We start from the raw sequence: 19142 nt of genomic DNA, 5'->3' as shown, positions 1-19142 counted from the left end.
AAGACCTACCCCAAAAATAAGCCCCAGTTAAGATCATCAGCTAGATGGACGCATTTAGTACATTATGACGATGTTCCAGAAGAAGATGACATGACTCTATGTGAATAAATGTAGATTGTTGTCCATGAAAAAAGAAAGACATCCCCTGAAAATACATCCTACTGCATCTTTTGGAGCAAAATTAACATAAGACCCAGTCTTACTTTCGGGGAAACACGGTAGAAGGACATTCACCTCGGTCCCCTCTCCCTCCATGAAGATGCAGACTCTCTCAGTGAACAATGGGGACTCCTCTGGACTTGAGGAAAGGGATGCTAAGTTACTTAAAAACTTACAAACTTGTGTTTTTGTCTTAAACTAGCAAAAAAAGATGTGTCTTTTCTACTTTTCTTTGACAATGTAGACACAGGGAAGGGCTAGTCCAGGGGGCGGAACGCAGCAGTGATTTTTCTTTTCTTGAAGATGATCCCTTCTGGGATCTGAACTCTCAGGTAGTCTATATTCTCTCTCAATTCTGTAAGTTACAAGTTTCTCAGGCAGGCATGGCACACAGTAGGCAATGAATAACTTGTTCTCGAGGGAATGCTTTACCTTTGAAATATTTATTACTTGCCTACTGGGTGGGTGCCAGGCGTTCAGTACTGGGATAGAGCAGGGTGGAAACACATCCCCAAATCTCCCACGCTCACAGAGCCCGTGTATTATATTACTAGGAGAGGATGGACATGGTGAGGCCTGAAAATTGATCACAGAATCCAATATGCAGGTCACAGGCCATCCTGACGAGCAAATGTGAGGTGGTCAGAGGGGAAGCCTGACTGGATTGGGTGCAAAGGAGAAAGGGAAGAGAAAAATTAGGGACAGTGAGCACGGCCACCAAGTTTTGCTGGAAGTGAAAGTGGGGCCACAGACGTTTTCTTTGTTTAGGATTAAAAAAAAAAAGAAATGTATGGTGATAGGAAAACTCCAGTGGAGAATGAAAAACTGCTGGAGTCGGGTGACCTTGAGAAGGGATGGGTCTAACCTCAGGCTGAGGGACTGACCTTTGCTTGGAGCGGGCATGGTCCCCAACACACATGTAAGACAACATGGGAGGGGCCAAGTATAGGACCAAGAAAGGGGCTCGGGGGACTCCTGGAAGTTCTTTCCTAATTGCCTCTACTTTTCAGAGAAATAGGACGAAATGGCATCCTCAGTTGCGTCACTGTTGATTTTGCTCCACCTCTCCGTCCCCTGCCCCTTACCTCTGTCGACCGAGAGTACTCACAAGTAGTTGGCTAAGTTGTGCTCTTGTAATGTGTGTGTTTCAAAACCATGAGGAGTCGTGTCGAAGTAATCATTGCCGATCCCACAGATGAAACATTTAGTCTAGAAAAACAACGGGCAGTAAAAGCCTTAGCAGGCGTGGCATTACCCGAAGGAGGAAAAAGGGTCATGATCTCTGTTTGAATTGACACACTGAAAAATATTTCTCAGATGCTTCAGGCTATTGGTCGTCTACTCAATAGTACCACACAGCCAGCGCCTAGCTAGCTGAGGATGCTTGTACCTGCCCAAACATGGGGCATGGTGGGGCGGCAGGGGGTACAGCCAGGGAGGGGTGTGGAATAGTGCAGAACAGAGGGCAGAGCAGAAGAAATGCCCAGAGCTGGTAGACAGGCATCTAGAAGAAGACAAGTGTGGAAAACAAACTTTTTTGGTCCTTTTGCCTAGGACTGGCCCTAAGTAATAGCAGAACCTATTATTTAAAACTTCCAATTGTCGTGAGATACAAAAACAGAGTTGGAGCAAATAGTCAGAAGAACATACCTCCATGTCTTCTCTCACTTGTTCCTGCTGGTCTCTTAGCTCTCCAAAAGCATCGATAATAAGACCTGGAATTTTAAACACAAAGACAGAGGTGTGTTTTAAATCATCGATTCAGGGGAGAGGAATGATAGAGAAAATGGCAGAGGCGACTTTGTTTTGTAAAAGAGTAAATCATCAAGCAGACCTATTTAATGACAACAAAATCAGAAAAAAATACTTGTGTTTTCAAATGCTGCATCCCGCCTAGCCATTTCTCATTGTTTCTTTTACTCCACCTTTTTGCAACATGGCTGCCAACTGCTCACTCCTCCTAGAAACAGTTTCCTCTCCAGTTCCAACCCCACCCCCTTCTGTTTTGTTCACCTTATGGTTCGTTTTCTGTCTTCCTTATGGGCTCTCCCTTTTCTAGCCCCTTAGGCCTTGATATGTCTCAGGGTTCTCCTTCAGTTTCTTTCCTTCTCTTTCTGGGACATCTCCACACCCCATCTTTGACCACTGCCACCACGATGGGTCCCGTTTCTATTGTTTTATTTTTTGTTTGTTTATGTCTATGCTATTTCATTCCTGACTTGTCCCTTGAAAGACCTATTATAGTTAACTGTTTATTAGCCTCAACACCTGCATGTCTTACAGATAAGGCAACTTGCATGACTCAAACTAAATTCATCATCTTCCTCTAACTCCTGATAAGCTATTGAGTACATATCAGTACCCCTGCCCCAGAAGCAGAGAAAACCTGTCAAACGCTCACAGCTCCTCTCTGTGCTCCTTCCTCATCCCATTGCTTGGGAGGAAAATGAGGAGGGCAGGACTCATGAGGTCTGGGGCAAGACTAGATCTGCTTCGATCAGAGGAGATTGAAGCAGAATGAGAAGGAAATTATCAACTCAGAGGGGGAATGATCAGGAAGGGGGTCTTCTGTAAGAATTCTCGTTTCTCCTACAGGCATACCATGGGGACATGGTGGGTGTGCTTCCAGAGCACCGCAATAGAGCGAGTTATATTCTTTTTGCTGGTGCAGGCTCTTGCCTTCAATTTGTAAAAAAAAAAATTCAACGTCAGGGAGGCGCAATAAAACACGGTATGCCTGTATCTGCCTGGGTGTATCTTTTGACTGTATATATAGCCAAGGCCTCATATGTAGTAGCTGCTCAATTATGTCTGTTGAATTAACAAGCAAAGGAATGCACAAACCTCTATCTAAAACCATTTACCTCCCTACATCTACAGCCTAAGAGAACTGGATTAAGCCCTGTTCCTACTTAACATAACAGGCAACCCTACCTTGAATGATAGCCAGCAAGATGACAATGACAAAGAAAAAAAAGGTGATATCAAAGACAATGCGGTACATTTCATAAGGATCCCCAGCAGGGTCTTCAATTTCATCACCGATGCCGCCTCCGGCTCTCACGCCCACGTACATGTGGAATAGGTAACACTGGAGCAGAAAAATAATAGCAAGTCAGGTCAAAGTCGCAGAGTGGTGTTTGTTTTTAGCCACACAGTCCCATCATTCACGTATTGACAGCCCCGAGGCAGGAGAAGGGCGCTCTTCAATGATGCCAGTGTACCTGCTGCCAACTGCCAACTGGTCCCCACTACACCCTCTGGTCGTCTGATGCCCACCAAGAGGGAAAGATGGTTACATTTAGCCTTTGAATGATGGTTTTTGCTCATTAAAAACAATTTTTTTGGGGAACTATTTGCTACACATAAGAGAATCCACTTAAGGTGTGTAAGTTAAAAGACTTTTAAGCCCTGATGAGTACGGCATATATGCCAGATATTAGTTTTCCCTCATTTAATTTTACGAGTGCTAGCCTGGACTTCTGGCACAGCTACAGCCTCCTGGAAAAGGCCCCACCTACTTCTGCAGTCTCCTTACACCTGGGAGGGCTGGGATTCCTGCGACACCTTAGAGAAGAGATCTCTCTCCTTCCGTGCTCCATGTGCGACCCAGGGCAGGCCTCTGGGCACTGGCTCACGGAGCAGGCTGCCCGCAGTCTCTCCGGCCTGGATGGTTAGGTGGGAGGGAAAGGAAGCCTTGTGATTGGTAAGTCAAAAGCCCAGGCAGCATGGAGATGGGTGCTGGTCATACTGGTGCTCTGGTAACTTGCTGTCACATGAGGGCACTGCCCCAAGAAGCACAGGAGAGTTTTTAGAAAAGAAGTCTTGCCCATTTTCTAGAGAAATGATCAGAGGCCTGGGCAGTGCACTGTCACCCACCCCCGGTATCTGGTCACCAGAAACATCTGGAGATGCTAGGGCTGCTGTGCTGGCTCACCCGGAGCTGTGCTCATCGTCCCCACGAGGGGCCTTCCTGACGAGAATGCCCCTGACCCAATCCTACTGCTGTTACATTCTTCAGCTGAAAGAACCCCGCTGGCTTGCTGAAATAAACAGCACCAGATTCATGGGGCTTTGCTCCAGCTCACAGAGACAAGGAATCCAGAGCTTGCCTTCCAGGACGTTCAGATACAGGTCCATTCACACTGAGACACAGGGAATTCACATCTTTGCCACAAACAAACGTACATGAAGGATGCCCAGCTCTGCCCTGTGGTGTGCTGCTCACTCCACCCCGCCTTAGGTGAGTGCCCAGGAGACCCATTTTTATCACTCCCATCTTTCCAGAACACTTCTCGCCTTTGGACGAGACATCTCTATGTCTCAACCTTTCCTATAACTCAACCACCCGCAGCCCTTCTTTCCCGGTGACGCCGGGCTCTCACCGTCATCATGTCATCACACTTCATATCGGGCTCGTCATCATCTTCACTTTTGTTGTAGAACTTGCGAAAGAAGTTGAAAGCCACCACGGTGTACAGATAAACCACCACGGCCAGGAGACCGACAGTCAAAACCAGCTGGGAGGGGAGAGAGAGGAAAAGGAGGTGGGTCTTCTCTACCTTAAAAGGTTCAAGGGCGACTCCAAGAAAACAGAGAGGAAAGGTGAGGCTGAGCGAGGGAAGAAGGGGGCTGGGGGGGCCCCGGCAATGAAAGCCATCATACTGCAGGTGAGGAAGGAAAGAGGGGACCATAGATAGAAACAGGCTATTGGGAGAACAGAGTAATGATGGGGTGTTAGGGACTAAATTGTGTCCCCCTGCCCCCAATTCACATGTTGAAGTCCTTACTCCCACTAGCTCAGAATGTGACTGAATTTGGAGACAGGGCCTTTAAAGAGGTAACTACATTAAAACGCTGTTGGGGTGGGCCCTAACCCAATCTGACTGGTGTTCCTTGTAAGAAGAGGAGATGAGGGCACAGAGAGAGAGAGAGCGCATAGCTGCAGGCATGGAGGCGTGATCGAGTGAAAAAGCAGCCAAGGGCGGCCAAGTGAGAGCCCAGGAGAGACGCCTCAGAGGAAGCCAAGCCTACCCTCACCTTCGTCTTGGGCTTCCAGCCTCCAGAACTGAGGAAATAAATTTCTGTTGTTTGAAGCCACCCAGGCTGTGGTATTTTGTTATGACAGCCTGAGCAGACTAATACCTGGGGTATCAAGGTGGGCCTATGCAAACTACCAAGGGATTTCAGGATCGAATAGTGAAAGTGTCGTGAGTAGGGTACCTTGTTTTTTCCAGTGAGAGCAGTGACCTGAGGTTTCACGATGCCGCTTCTACTCTAATGCTGCTTCTCAAGAAACTAAAGGTTCTTTGGAGTGGGAGATGTCGCTACATTACATCATTTCATAAATAAGCAAGAACTAGATAACTGTCACAGCTTTGAAGTTACTATAAGAATTATTTATGATGGTTGAGCAAAGTGACATTTTTCATAACCAAGAAGTCTGCTTAGGATCTTTATAGGGGTCACAGGGCATGTGTACTCCCCAGCTTTAGGAGGTACCATAAATGAGGAGTACACAGGACCTGCTCACCTGGCTTACTGGAGGGAGTAGGTGCTGAGCTGGAGCTGTGAAGATCAATGAGATCTCTACCTTTGGGACGGCCGGATGGCTCAGTTAGTTAGAGCGCCAGCTCTTAACAACAAGGTTGCTGGTTTGATTCCCACATGGCATAATGGGCTGTGCCCTCCACAACTAGATGGAAAACAATGGTTTGAGCTTGGAGCGGAGCCACCAGTGGGTGGCCGGTTGGCTCAGTGGTTGGGGCGTGGAGCTCATAACACCAAGCTCACAGGTTCGAGTCCCACATGGACCAGTGAGCTGCACCCTCTATAACTAAATTGAAAACAACTTGACTTAGAGCTGAGCTGCGCCCCCCACAACTAGATTAAAAAAACAAACAAACAATGACTTGACATGGAGCGGATATGTCCTGGAAAAACACACTGTTCCCCAATATTCCCCAATTAAAAAAAAAAGTTTTGGGAAAAGAAAAATCTCTGCGTTCAAGAGATGCTACATAAAAGGGGGGTGGGTATGAGTGCTAAGATAAGTAGCAGAAGAGCCAGAGTCAGCGGCTTCCTGAACAATGAATAGGATCTTACCTAACCTCAGATAGCAGACCTCACAGAACCAGCTGGTTTTAGAAAAACAGAACCTGGGCTTTGCACCAAGGAAGAAATGGGCTATTTCTGCCACTTAGCAGTTGTATGTTCTTGGGTGAAACAGCCCGTCTGAGCCTCTGTTCTCATCTGTCAGATGAGCATAACGGCTACCTTACAAAGTAGTGGTAAGCTTGTCAACAGTACCTGGCACGAGCTGGGCACATTTGTTTTATAGTCTTTCCAGAGGTCATTCAGCAAGGCCATAGAAAAATGTCATTGTTTAAACTTTCCATTTAAGGTACAATTTTGTATAATGCCTTTAAGCCAAATCAGTAAAAATGGAAGTTTCAATATGAGTAAAGGGGAAGAAAATAGTTCTCCAAGAACATTATAGGACTGGCATTCCACAGATCACATTTTGGGAAACATCACCTTCATAGGATAAAACTTTCCTAGACACGCATGTGAAAATACACAGCACCCTTTCTCCTAGGAACCCGTAAGGAAGCGTTAACACTCTCTACGCAAACATCTGTGTCACAAGTTCTGGTATTACCTCCCCATACTTTAGCGCCTTACATGTAACAGCAAATTTCTATTGCTCGCTTTCTTCCATTCTTTATACCACGAACCAAAACAAGCACCGACTGTTGCTACTACCAGAAGCCTAGGAGAAATAAACCTGATGTTCTAGCACTTTTCATTTTAGAACAATTAAAGGTCAACTTGATTTTTCTTCTAGTTGGAATCTTCATGTATTTTTTGAGCCTACAACCTGCTGATATGTATACACTGTAATATGATGACTGAAGTCAAGTTAATTAACATGTCCACCGCCTCATACAGTTACGGTTCCTTTCTGTGTGTGGTGAGAACACCTGAAATTGCTAAGAGAGTAGATCTTAAGCATACGACACAGTATTTTTAACTATAATCACCATGCTTTCCATTAGATCCCCAGAATTTATTCATCTTATAAGTGAAAGTTTGTACTCTGACCAACACTCCCCATTTCCCCCACCCTCCGTCCCTAGCAACTACAATTTTATGGTTCTGAGTTAAACTTTTTTAGATTCCACATATAAGTGAGATCATACAGTATCTGTCTTTCTGTGTCTGGCTTATTTCACTTAGCGTAATATCCTCAAGTTCCATCCATGTGGTTACAAATGGCAGGATTTCCTTTTTATGGCTGAGTAATATTCCATCATATATATAAGACATTTTCTTTATAAGTTCTTTCATTGATGGACATTTAGGTTGTTTCCATATCTTGGCTATAGTGAATAATGCTGCAGTGAACATGGGAGTGTAGATAGATATTTCTTCAACACGCTGATTTCATTCCCAGAAGTGGGATTTCTGGATCATATGGTAATTCTATATTTAATTTTGTGAGGAACCTCCGCACTGTTTTCCATAATAGCTGTACCAAGCTGGGCACATTTTAACTTCCTTCTTTTCTCCCTCTCCTATACAAATTTTAGAGATGTGAGGGAACATATGTCACTCGTGGAACTGCACTTAGTGTGGAATGAAATGCTAAGGGGTTTGCATTTGTTGACAGAAGGAGCCATTAGAGGATTTTAATCAAGGGATGTACCCTAAGAATACTGTAGAAGACAGACTGGATATTGATGAGAATGAAGATAGCCCTGCCTATATAGATATATCACTGTATATTTTCACTTATATCTGTATATAGATGTATAACTATATGTCAACTTTCCAACTTTCTGTATATAGAGATACATGTACATACATATCTATACACATATATAGTGTGTGTGTGTGTGTGTGTGTGTGTGTGTGTGTGTACATGTCTAAATCATTGGTTGTTGTTGGAAGCATACATCAGAAGCACCGGGGGAGGTTTCTAACTACATATGACCACCAGCTCACCCCCAATGAGTGTATCAGATCCATGGAGGAAGGGGTTGACCTACAAACGGTCTCCCAAGTGAGCTGCTATGTCCATCCCCTCCTCCCTTCCTCCTCTTCCCTGCCTCATCTAAATGTTAGGGGTCGCTGGATCAAGGTCTTATGCCTCTTAAATGACAGCTACAATTTTCTTTTTAATTGGCTGCAGTTTTATTAAAACAATCACTATCAGTCCAAGTGTTTGGCCAAGAAAGGGGTATTTCACACTATGACACGTACCTTCCTGTCATACACTAGTTGTCCTTCCTGTGTTGGTGACTACTTCCCTATCCATGTCTGGGTCCCTCCTGTGCTGCATTAGTGTGACCCCCAGTACCTGTTTGCCGTTGTGAGTTACGGAGGACAGAATAGTCCGCAGCGTCTTGAAGCCCATGGCGATATCCAGCAGATGAGCAGCGAAGAAGAAGTTGTTGTAGTGACCCAGGATCGACATGGTCGTGTACCAGGCAAGGTAGAGGAAGGACTGTGGAAACAGAAGGACTGCAGCAGCTCTTCAGGCACGGGTGCCTCCTGATGTGCTCCCTGAACCCTGCTTCTTGTCTTTGGGGACACTTGAGGACTCGGTTGTTTAGGTGCTGTGAACGGGCCTAAGAATTGCCAAGTGAAACCCCATCCGTCTTACGCGACTGCACAAGACAGACGTATCCCCAGCACCGTTCACGCTGGCTTTGAAGTAGTCGCTGAACCTCTCTGGGTGTCTTCCCTCACTTGCTTCCCTGTGGCATCGAATGACATCCCTGAACCCAGGGCACAGAATCTGTTTTTCTAGATGCCATACTTACATTGTCAGTAAAAACCACTCCCAGCTTCCAGATATGGTACTTCATGTCGATGGAACTTAGCCTAAAGGGGGACAAATAATTTAAAAACATATAAATGTCAGGATTTAGTTATGTGTTTAATGGGGGGGGGTGTGGAAATTAAGTTTGTCTTTCTTCTCTCAGGTTTAATAATTAAATACAGCTCTGAACGTTACCAAGTTGTATGCGTGTGTTTCTCATGAGACCGAGAATGGTTGAATCACACACTCTGAAATTTTAATTAGTCTTTCTCTTCCAGCTCTATCAGACCTAAAAGCTGATAGGTCCTTAAATTTTTTAAAGCAGTGCTGCCCTCCCAATATATTAGACCCTAGAAGAAATACCTAAGTCAGACCCGAGCCTGAGAAAACAAAGAATATGACTGAGATTTCCCCCCATCTAAGCACACCGATAAGGGCTGGAAAATCAAAGGATCTACTTTTGCCAGATTTTGCATTTTAACTCCTAAGCTCTGTACCATGACACCAGAGAGGCCGCCTCTGCTTTGGTCTCTTCGACAGGGCTAAAGTCAAGGGCGTTTTTGTCCAAACCCAGGAGTTCAGCAATGCGCTCCGCTCCGTACAGATCTCCATACTTGTTAATCACCTAAAGCAGGGAGGATGACAGGGTGAGCTTGGGCCACACATCACCGTCCTCGTTTTCTGTAGCCCCAATGTCCTCAGAGCTTTGCTATACTCTGGGCTCTCCCGAGGGGCTGATAAAGTCATGACTCAAAATGCAACATGAAAATAAAGAGAAAAAAAATAACCCCCAAGGAAAACAGAAATGATAAAGGGAATGATAAACTGCTTTTCAGGCTGATATCTTTTCGGAGGCGAGAAGAAGCCTGGTATGCAGAAAACAATGATTGTGTTAAGCTGTGTAAGGCAGATGAGTACAGGAAGGAAGCCAAAAACCTACACGTGTTCATATAAAACCCTCCTGTGACTGACTGTTCTCGAGAGTCCATCATAACAGTAACAGCAAATTTATTCACGTTTGTATACGGAAAACTTAAAAAAAAAAAACTACTACATTTCTTTGGTGGTGATGGAACTGACTCCCGCGGACAGGGCATACCTTTCTCTTTACAAACTTGTCCCAGTAGTTGTTAGGAAAAGATCTGAAAAAGAAAATGAAAAAGCAAGGATCTTAACATCAAGGCAAGCACATCAAGAAACGTTGCAGTGTGAGTGTCTGGATCTGTGTGCGATCCCTTTGGTGTTTGTCCTGGCTCATTGAAGACAAGACTTGTTTCAAGTTCAGAGTCACCACAGGATTAACTGATTTAAAGTTTCACTACTTTGTACTGACTTCTGAAACTCTTGGAAAGCTACTCTGCATTTTCTACCTCAAAATTATGGTTAAAAGCCAGGAATTGTGATGACAGGATTAGACAGAAGACCTGTCTATTGATCCCCGTATAACTAGAAACAGAACCCTGTAAGAAACGCATGCATTCAACCTTTATTCACTGAGTACCTCGTTTCTCTCAGTAACTGGAGTAGGTGCTGGAGATACAGGGGTACAACGTGTAGACAAGGTCCCTAACTCTATGAAGTTTCCAGTCCTGGAATCACCTTTAATTTCTACAGGGCTTTTCTTAACCGGAGTGCTCTTCCACCTATTCTCCATCCCCATATAACTCCTGTGGGGTCTGATTTCCTCAGGGAATTACATCCCTGTCTCCTTTGGAGGTACCATTACCTCCCTAACCTACCCTCCCACAGAGGGAACTTCTTTCTTCTGCCTGGTATTTATTATAGCTTCTACCAGCTCCACTGAAAATAGTTTCCTATTGTTAAAGCCAAGAAAGAACGGTCACTTCCAGGTATACTAGCAAAAACCCTTGAAAATATTTTGCTCCTCTCCAGAATGATCGACCCTTCCTGGGAGGGGTCCTTGTGAGGCTGGATTGCAGCCAAGGAGCCTCTGGCCCTTGATACATGCATTCTTACTTCCGTTTTCCTTTACTGGAGGTATTCTTGTTGGATCTGAAACACACAGTCCCCTATTCTAGAAACTTCCCAAGTTGGTGGTGAGGGAAGTGGGGGCCTCCCTCTATTCATGAACCTCTCAAAAGAATAACCCTTAGCAAATGCCACCCCTCTCCAACAGGGTGGCAATCTTTAAAAAAAAAAGTTTTTTATAGTTAAAGCAGCTTCTTTGTCTTAAACATCCAAACGCCACTTAAAAGCAAGAACAAAAGCTGGCTTTATAGAGTAAACTGCTAGTAGATTTTATCTCTGGGGGATGGAAATAATTATTTTTATTTTCTTCTTTGTATATTTTTCTTCTACTTGCTTTTTTTCATGTATTCCATTTAGTATCTAAAATAAACAAAACAAATAAAAATCAAGCCAAACTTCCTTGGTCCACACTGACATTTCCTTTCTCTTAAATCCTTTATACAAATGGTCCATTACATACAACTCAGCCTTGGTCACATTTTCTGGTAAGTGGAAAATCCACAAGTGGTGGAGGCCATTGACCAAAAGCTCTGGGCAAGACCCCTTTTGCAGATGATATTACTTTGGTCTGAGTGTTTTTGTCCCTTGACTAGGGATGGAAGCTCCTTAGAGGTAGAAACCATCTTTTTACTTGGTAATATTCCTTAAAGTGTAGAGGGTAGACAAAAGGAACTTCAGAAGGGAAATGCATAAATCAATGATACCCTACATATGAATAGTCAAGAAAAATAACATAAGATGCTCAGCCTTTTTAGAAATCAGGGAAATGTACAATGAGATGCCATCGCACGCCTAGCAGACTAGCAGACCTAACTGACGACAGCAAGTGCTGGCAATAGGCAGAGACGCAGGGACGCTCACACAGTGCTGGCTGGAAGGCAGAGTGGGACAGACAGTGGCATATCCTACCATTCAGCAAGTTTTTCTCCTGGGTTTCTACTCTAGATAAACTCTGTTACTTGTGCATGAGTTATAAAAATGCTCATCGTAGCACTGTTTTTCAGTAGCCAGAAACTGAAAACACTTGAAATATCTACTGTCAGGAAAATGGATAAATACACCATAATAGACTCATATAATGAGTTTTGAAAATGTTTGGAAACAATTCAGTTTTGAAAATGACAAAATCACGACTACACACATCAACATTGGTGATTTCTCAAACATAGTGTTGAACAAATGCTTCAATACATATAATTCCATTTATATAAAAATAGTCGAAACAATATCTAGGGACACATACCTAAGTGGTAAAATTATAAACTGAAGCAAAAGAATGAACATCTCTGAAGTCAAGAGAGTATGTAGCTGGGGGTTGAAGAAATCGGACCAAGGAGAATGACACCTGGGACTTTGAAGCTTTCAGCGATGTTCCATTGTTTAACTTTTGTAGTTCGTTTTACTATTATACTTTAAAATATATGTATACATTTTAAATCTATATATGTATTTAACAATACAAAAATAATATTAAAAAAGAAAGCTCTCCGTGATATGTAGTAAACAGAAAACAACAGGTTATAAAGTACTACGTGTACTATGATGCCATTACTGTGAAAAAAATTAAAAGTTCATTTATCAAAACTTTTTTAAACAGCTATTTATTTACACATTTTCCTACGCATGGACATTTAAACCAGTTCACATAAAAAATTTTAGTAAATATCCTTGTTGGGACATTTTAGTGTTCTTGTCTCATTACCTCCTTAGGATAAATTTCTGGAAACAACTGCCTTTTTAATGGGATTGTTAGGCCCTGTCGCCTTGTGCCACAGACACAAGCATTACTGATAATTGCAGAAAGTTTACCAAAGAATGAAATTATTTAATAATATCCCCCAAATTTATGTACTGTAATGACAAAAGGTCAGAAACAAGGCTCAGTAGTTTTCCTTATTTGAAGAGATTAGTAGGGACAGGCTTTTCACTTGCATGCTCACTTTTTACCCGATGATAGAGTCTTCCCTTTCTAGAGACTATTTTTGAAAAGCTTAGTTGAGCTTTTGTAGAGTGGCCTCTCTCAGTTTGCCTGGCCACCTTTGGAGAAGGAGCAATTTTCTTCCCCCAGGGGTCAGGATTCTTGTTTCCAGACGTGCCTATTTTAATTGGCACAGCTAAGAGTTTCAATGCAGTCACCTTTGTTTACCTATCTAGCCCTATTTCTTTTCTTTCAGAAAATTAATTTGTCTCGCTACTCTCATTTTCACCATTGTGAATACACCAGCGTTAGAATACACTTTCGCTAAGGGTAATGGCCGTTTTTGAAATACGGAAAGGGGATGACGAAGAGCTTGATGTTCACCATGTGCCAGGCACTGGGCCAAGCATCAACACTGCCAGCCTGGAGGAGGTGGTATTCTCATCCTTCTATTACTGCAGACGATGCTTACGGTGTGTTGATCACCAGGCGGTCCCACTGGCCCTTGATGTCATCTTCAGACGGCTGTTCGGTGATATACAGGCCGTCAAACTCCAGCTTCCTGGCAATTTCTTTTTCCCTTTTGAATACCACCAAAGGGACCTAGGAGTAGGGAGACACTGGTCACTCAGAGAAGGCTCTCTAATGAAAGCACCTTCTCCTAAGCGTTTCTTAGAAATCGGCCTTCCACGTTCAGGGCAGCAGTATCTTTGAGGTAGGATTCTGAGAGTACCTCATTGTGGGTCCAAAGTCAAATAAATCACTTCTCACTCCTTTAGCTAATACACCTCCGTCTCTAAAGTTGATCTGAGTTGAGCCACCCTTTAAGGCTTGGGTTAAACAGCTGTTATGAATGCAAACTGGACTCCTTGACCCATCCTAGTGAGAAGGCTGTATTTAGATGAGTCCCTTGGCCAAATGTGTTAGGTCTCCTACGACTCCTAGGCTGGTGTTAAACTCAGAAATGATGATAAACTATTCTAGTATTGATTGGTCAGCCACAGGAATACCATGAAATGTTTGAACGCTCTCAATGTCTGGGGTCATAGTCACTCATGGCTTTGACGTTTGGTTAATGAAACATGGTTTGGTAGGTAGAATGCGGGGACTCACTGGGCTCTGTTCATAGTCTTTCAGTATTGAGGTTGTCTCTTTGAGATTCTTGTCCAGAATTTCTGCCAGGTAGAAGTACACTTATTTGTCCTCAACTATCACTCCCTGTTCTCTTATAGTTCTATGTGTGATTTTAGACTAGATGTGGTGGCATGGCTATAATAACCTACTGCCAAAGAGGTACCCAGAATAGGATGGGAAGATAATCCACTTGCTCCAACCATCACCAGACCCCCCCCCCACACACACACACTCTTTAAATACGGGACAGAGTGAGGTCAGAGGATACTATTGAAATCCCAGAAGAAGAATAGCCAGAGCTCCTCTCGCCAGAAAAGCTGAATTCAGACAGAACCAGGGCATCTCATTCAGCTGGGAAGCCACTGGTTAGCAACCTTGGTCTCCAAACTGTTTCTTCCAATGACTGTTTCTCAAAGCTCATGATATCCATATGCCCCACACTGCCCCTTTATTTCCAAGACAAAAAGACAACATTTGATCATGATTTGTAAAGAGTTGCCTCTTGCTCTTTTTAAAACAATGAAACAACTCCGAGGAAGCAAAAGACGAACGAAAGGAAGGTGGCAAAGGCTAATAGTAGGCATTGCACACCGTGAGGATCCATGATTGCTGTCCGTTATTGGATGATGTGGGAGGGGAAGCAAAGACAAAGCTATGCTAATTTCTGCTGTATTTTGAAATTACTCAATAACAGTAATAATATCAAACTTGAGAGCAGTACTGATCTCTGGGATTCAAAGCATTCCCCTTCAATCTTGTAGGCGTGCGTATAGCCTTGTAAGTAGGACTTGTACATTTTTATTCCCTAGATAGTGTTTCTCTTTCCTTTTCTCTACGTCAGCAGTATACCTGCACCCCATCCAACAAGATGAATTCTATGCTGCTGACCTAAGGAACAGAAGCCAACGCACTCTGGTGTTACTATGTCTCGTGTTCTGAGTACTTTTACACGTGGTAATGCATTTAATACTCCCAGCAACTGTCAGGGGTTGGTGGTGTTATTACAATACTCATTTGTACAGATGAGGAAGCAGAGGAATGGCAAGGTTAAGTGGCAGAGCTGTGAGTCCAGCCCAGGTCTCCTGGCTCCATGCCCGTGGTTTTATCGTGACGGTGGAGACCTCAGTGTGGTTTAGGCATGTGTTTCCTCCAGCAGCGTAACTGGACTTCCTACGTGATACCATAGTCCACTGGGAGAAGTGAGGGCCACAAGTGTAGGAATATATTTCCTGGACTCTTCCCCGGGAGAAGATGGCTTGGTGAACAGCCGAGGAGACTTCCTACTAAAGAGACGTAAGTAAGAAAAAAAGTAATGACAAACAAACAAAAAAAAAGTGGTATAGTAGAAAAGGAACTGGACTTAGCACACCAAAAACAGAACAACTGAAGACTGCATAACTGTCAGTGGTGTCTGAAGATGGCCCTGATAAACCGGGTGTCCTGGCATGCATGTCCTGTGTCACCCTCCTCACTCCCTGGGCAACAATAGATGTGGGCTGGCCCTATGACTTGCCTGAACCAGCAGAATGCAGGAGAAATGACACTGTGCCAGTTCTGGCCTAAGCCTTAAGAAGGGTTAGCAGCTTTCACTTTTGTGCTCCATGTGCAAGAAGTCCAGTTACCTCGCTGGAGAGAGAACACGGAGAAGCCACGTGGAAAGGCCGATGCCCTGAGACTACACTTAAAGGCCCACTGCTCTGACTGAGCCCAGCCTGCCAGCCATTCCCTCACCACCACGCCAGACACGAGTGGGTGCCACTGTGGGCATTCTGGCCCAGCTGAGCTCCCGGATGACTGCTGGTGCAGCCACCCTCACATGGAGAGAGGAACTGCTCAAACGTGCCCAGCCAGCCCACAGAATCAGAAATAACATGTTGTCATTTTAAGCCACTAAGTTTTGGGGTCATTTGTTACGCAGCAACAGGTAACTTTGAAACAGTAACTCATCAATAAGTTTTCTTCTGCTATCTTGAATCATTAACATCTAATCAGTTTTGAAAGGTGGAAAGCATTTTTATAAAAATTCCAACATAACTTGGAAGATCAGAAGAACCTCTCTTTACTAGCGCCTCGTGGGCCTCAGCCTGGTGACTGATTCTATGAAGTTCAGGAAGCGGTGCAAGAAACGGGACTAAGTGTGAATACAGATCCCTGGGGATCGTGTTAAATTGTAGACTCAGATTTGCAAGGCCTGGGGTAGGGCCCAGGGTTCTACGGGTCTAATCAGCTCCTACGTGATGCCGCTGCTCCACAGACCGTAGTCTATCGGCAAAGATTTAGCGAACAGAGGGCTGGCTGGGTTCAAAAATGGAGATTCTTCCCAAGGAGTCAGGTTAGATGCAGAGTGGCCAGCGACTCACCTTCAGGCAGTAATAGCCTACCACACAGACGAAAGAGATGACGGTGTGGATGATGACCAGCGCCCGCAGCGCTGGGGCCATGTACCCAGTGCTCTCCTGCAGGACAAAGAACACCACTGCTTCTTCCTCTTCCTCGTCATTAAAGGAATGCCACAGGTTGGCAACGTCCTCTGTCTCCTCTTCTAAAGGGTCTTCAGTGACCTAACCCAAGACACACACTCTCTTATTAATGTCACAAAGAGCTTCTGCCACGGGGCTCTCCCCACGCACTTTATATTGCTAGTTTATGCTGTGCAAACAGTAGTGACTCAGCGTCACTTGCTGAGTGAATGAGGTTTTGGGGGCAACTTATTCCGAGGAGCCCCCAGTATCTCTAGTCATTGCAAACAAAAATTTTAAGAGACAAAAGCTAGCTCTTGAGAAAAAGCAAAAAATTTAAAAATTAGGCAAGTCATACTCTATGTGCTATGAGGTCTGTGCCTCAGGAGGTCATTTCGGAAATGCTGTGGCCCGGGAGGAGGGTAAGGCACAAACATGCACACGCACAAGTTCACGCACGCACTGAACATTTTCCTTTCTTTCTGAGATGCCCTTAACATTCATGGCTTCCACTGCCATTCTCACACAGGTGACTCCCAAGTCTACACTGGGGAGGCTTTCATCCGCAGCTCCACCTCTCTGTTGGATATCTCCACTTGGATGCTGTCGGCACTCACTTCAACTTCAACATGTGCAAAAACAAGTTTTGTCACACCCTTCTACAGACTTCTGTTTTTCTTCTACAGGCAAGAGCCACTGGTTCATCAAGGGGAAGGTTGATGTGGGTAAAAACATACTTTATACAAATGAGATTGCTGGTTTTAAATAGGAAGGGAGAGAGGCAAGAGAGACTAGCTAAAGTCTATGTCAAGAATCCAGGACCTATCATTCATTCATTCCACGCGTGCCTACAGTATACAAGACCCACTTACCAATGCTCAAAATCTTTGTCTTGATTAGTCTCTTTTCCCATATCCAGAAACTAACTCCTGTTAATTCTTCCTTAATAATCATTCTAACATATGGGCCAACTATGATGGCCCTCTGTTACTCCTCAAGGAAAGAACTGTATTTATTACACATTTTGCAATACCTTACAGTTCCTCATATAGGGTCTAGAACATAGTAGGTGCCCAACAAATATTTGTAGAATTTATTAAGTCAGGAATAGAACAAGCCTGAACTATTGAAATTGTGCCCCGGTTGGTTTGCCTTGCAAGAGGTCTATTCTTCCCATTGCTGCAGACCGTGTCCTTTTCAGAAGCCAGCTTCTTAGAAATTTCTTTAGATACGAGAATTTTTGCTCTAATTTCTATTATAAATCTTTTTTTAAGTATATAGTATATTTAGCAAATAATGTCTGAAGTATCACCTTGTAAAAGAGCAGGATGAAGTTGATAGCGAAGGCTACAAACAGAGCAAGGAACCTCAGGTTGTAGAAATTCCTGGCCAGGTAGTGCTGAAAAGGAAAGGACAGACAGAAGTGGAAGAGCTTTGGAAGAGCAAGAACTTCCCTCTCTCACATAGATCTCTTCTGGTTAGAAGTTCACACAGGACTAGTTCCCACTCTTTGGGAACCTCTTCTAGGATAATCCTGGCCTTCCGGTGACTCATTTGGGGGAGGAACCAGAAATGGTGGTGGTGGTGGTGGTGGTGGTGTGTGTGTGACTCCACGCAGAAAGTAGTCTATTTGGAACTTATGAGTGATCTAGGCTCACAAAAGATCCCTGCAGCTCCCACCCTGCATGCAGCCAGACCCTGTGGCCCAGAGTCCATGTCCCTTTGTAAGTCACGGCCGCAGAGCCTCTGCCTCTCCCCTCTCAGGGAGCACCGTTCTCATCCTCACTGCCCTTTTCCTGGAAAAGTTAGCACTTGACGCCAGGAATGGTAGCTCGTGGAGAAAGCTCTCAATCTCTCTGTGTAGGGGGCTCTCACCAGTGGTGCCCGGGAAGGTGATGTCCGGGCCATCAGCACCTGTATCTCAGTGGGCAGTTTGTCAGAGAAACATCATCACAAGCTGTGCTGAGGACTCATTACATGTGGATGACAAAGCCCGAGAGGACTAGTGTGAGAACATAACCTAGCACAGGAATATTCGTTCTGCACCAAATGATCCACTACTTCTGCACTTTGGACTGGGATCGGCTAAGGCCCCACATAACACAGACAGGACTGGCTAGAAAGAGGAGTTCCCACTCTCTTGAAGAGAGCACAGGTCAGAGAGCTGGAGCGTGTGGCCTTTTCCAGGTGACTCTCTTTTTCTTTTCCTCCAACACAATAGGAACAGGCAGATAAACCAGGAGAGGAAAAGGAAGAATGAGAAAGTGAGGAAGCTTAGCGAACCGCATGGTGAAACAAAATCAGTGGCCACTTTGCTGAGATCTGCGCAGGGCCAGGGTGAAGTACTTACCAGTAACTTGGTCTGATAGATTTCCAGCCCTTTAAAGAAATTGGCTGTGAAGGCTTCGGGCTTCTCAACTTTCTGGCCACGCCGTTGCTTCTTCTTTTTGGTTACTTCTGCCCATAGGGCCTTGGCTTGCTCTTCTTCTCTGGCTCTATCCTCCTTCTCTCCATCTTCCATGCTGCAGGAACAAGAAACCCACTCAGCACATGGAGGGCAGCGGGATGCCTGGTCCAGAGAGGGAGACTGAATTAAAGGGAAATCTTGTAATTCTTCCCCCAGGGGTGGGAACCTCTGCTCTTTATCACCCCACAG

The 19142-nt window shown here is 44.5% G+C and overlaps 1 protein-coding gene across 1 annotated transcript in view; it reads right to left on the bottom strand.

Annotated features, from left to right (window-relative positions):
• Nucleotides 1–19142, bottom strand: part of RYR3 (ryanodine receptor 3) — a 479789-nt gene that overhangs the window by 2725 nt on the left and 457922 nt on the right. The window contains exons 90-101 of the mRNA XM_033107698.1: nt 18837–19008; nt 17799–17885; nt 16388–16588; nt 13366–13496; nt 10086–10128; nt 9484–9611; nt 8988–9048; nt 8522–8668; nt 4545–4679; nt 3094–3250; nt 1810–1874; nt 1268–1368 (exon numbers count right to left, since the gene is read on the bottom strand). Of these exons, the coding sequence (XP_032963589.1) occupies nt 1268–1368; nt 1810–1874; nt 3094–3250; nt 4545–4679; nt 8522–8668; nt 8988–9048; nt 9484–9611; nt 10086–10128; nt 13366–13496; nt 16388–16588; nt 17799–17885; nt 18837–19008 (1428 nt within the window). The remainder of the gene's footprint in view (nt 1–1267; nt 1369–1809; nt 1875–3093; nt 3251–4544; nt 4680–8521; nt 8669–8987; nt 9049–9483; nt 9612–10085; nt 10129–13365; nt 13497–16387; nt 16589–17798; nt 17886–18836; nt 19009–19142) is intronic.

The sequence above is a fragment of the Rhinolophus ferrumequinum genome, chromosome 6 (assembly GCF_004115265.2).
Source record: "Rhinolophus ferrumequinum isolate MPI-CBG mRhiFer1 chromosome 6, mRhiFer1_v1.p, whole genome shotgun sequence".
Taxonomy (NCBI): domain Eukaryota; kingdom Metazoa; phylum Chordata; class Mammalia; order Chiroptera; family Rhinolophidae; genus Rhinolophus; species Rhinolophus ferrumequinum.
Note: the sequence above shows the minus strand (reverse complement) of the source record. Positions and strands in the feature narration are given on the sequence as shown.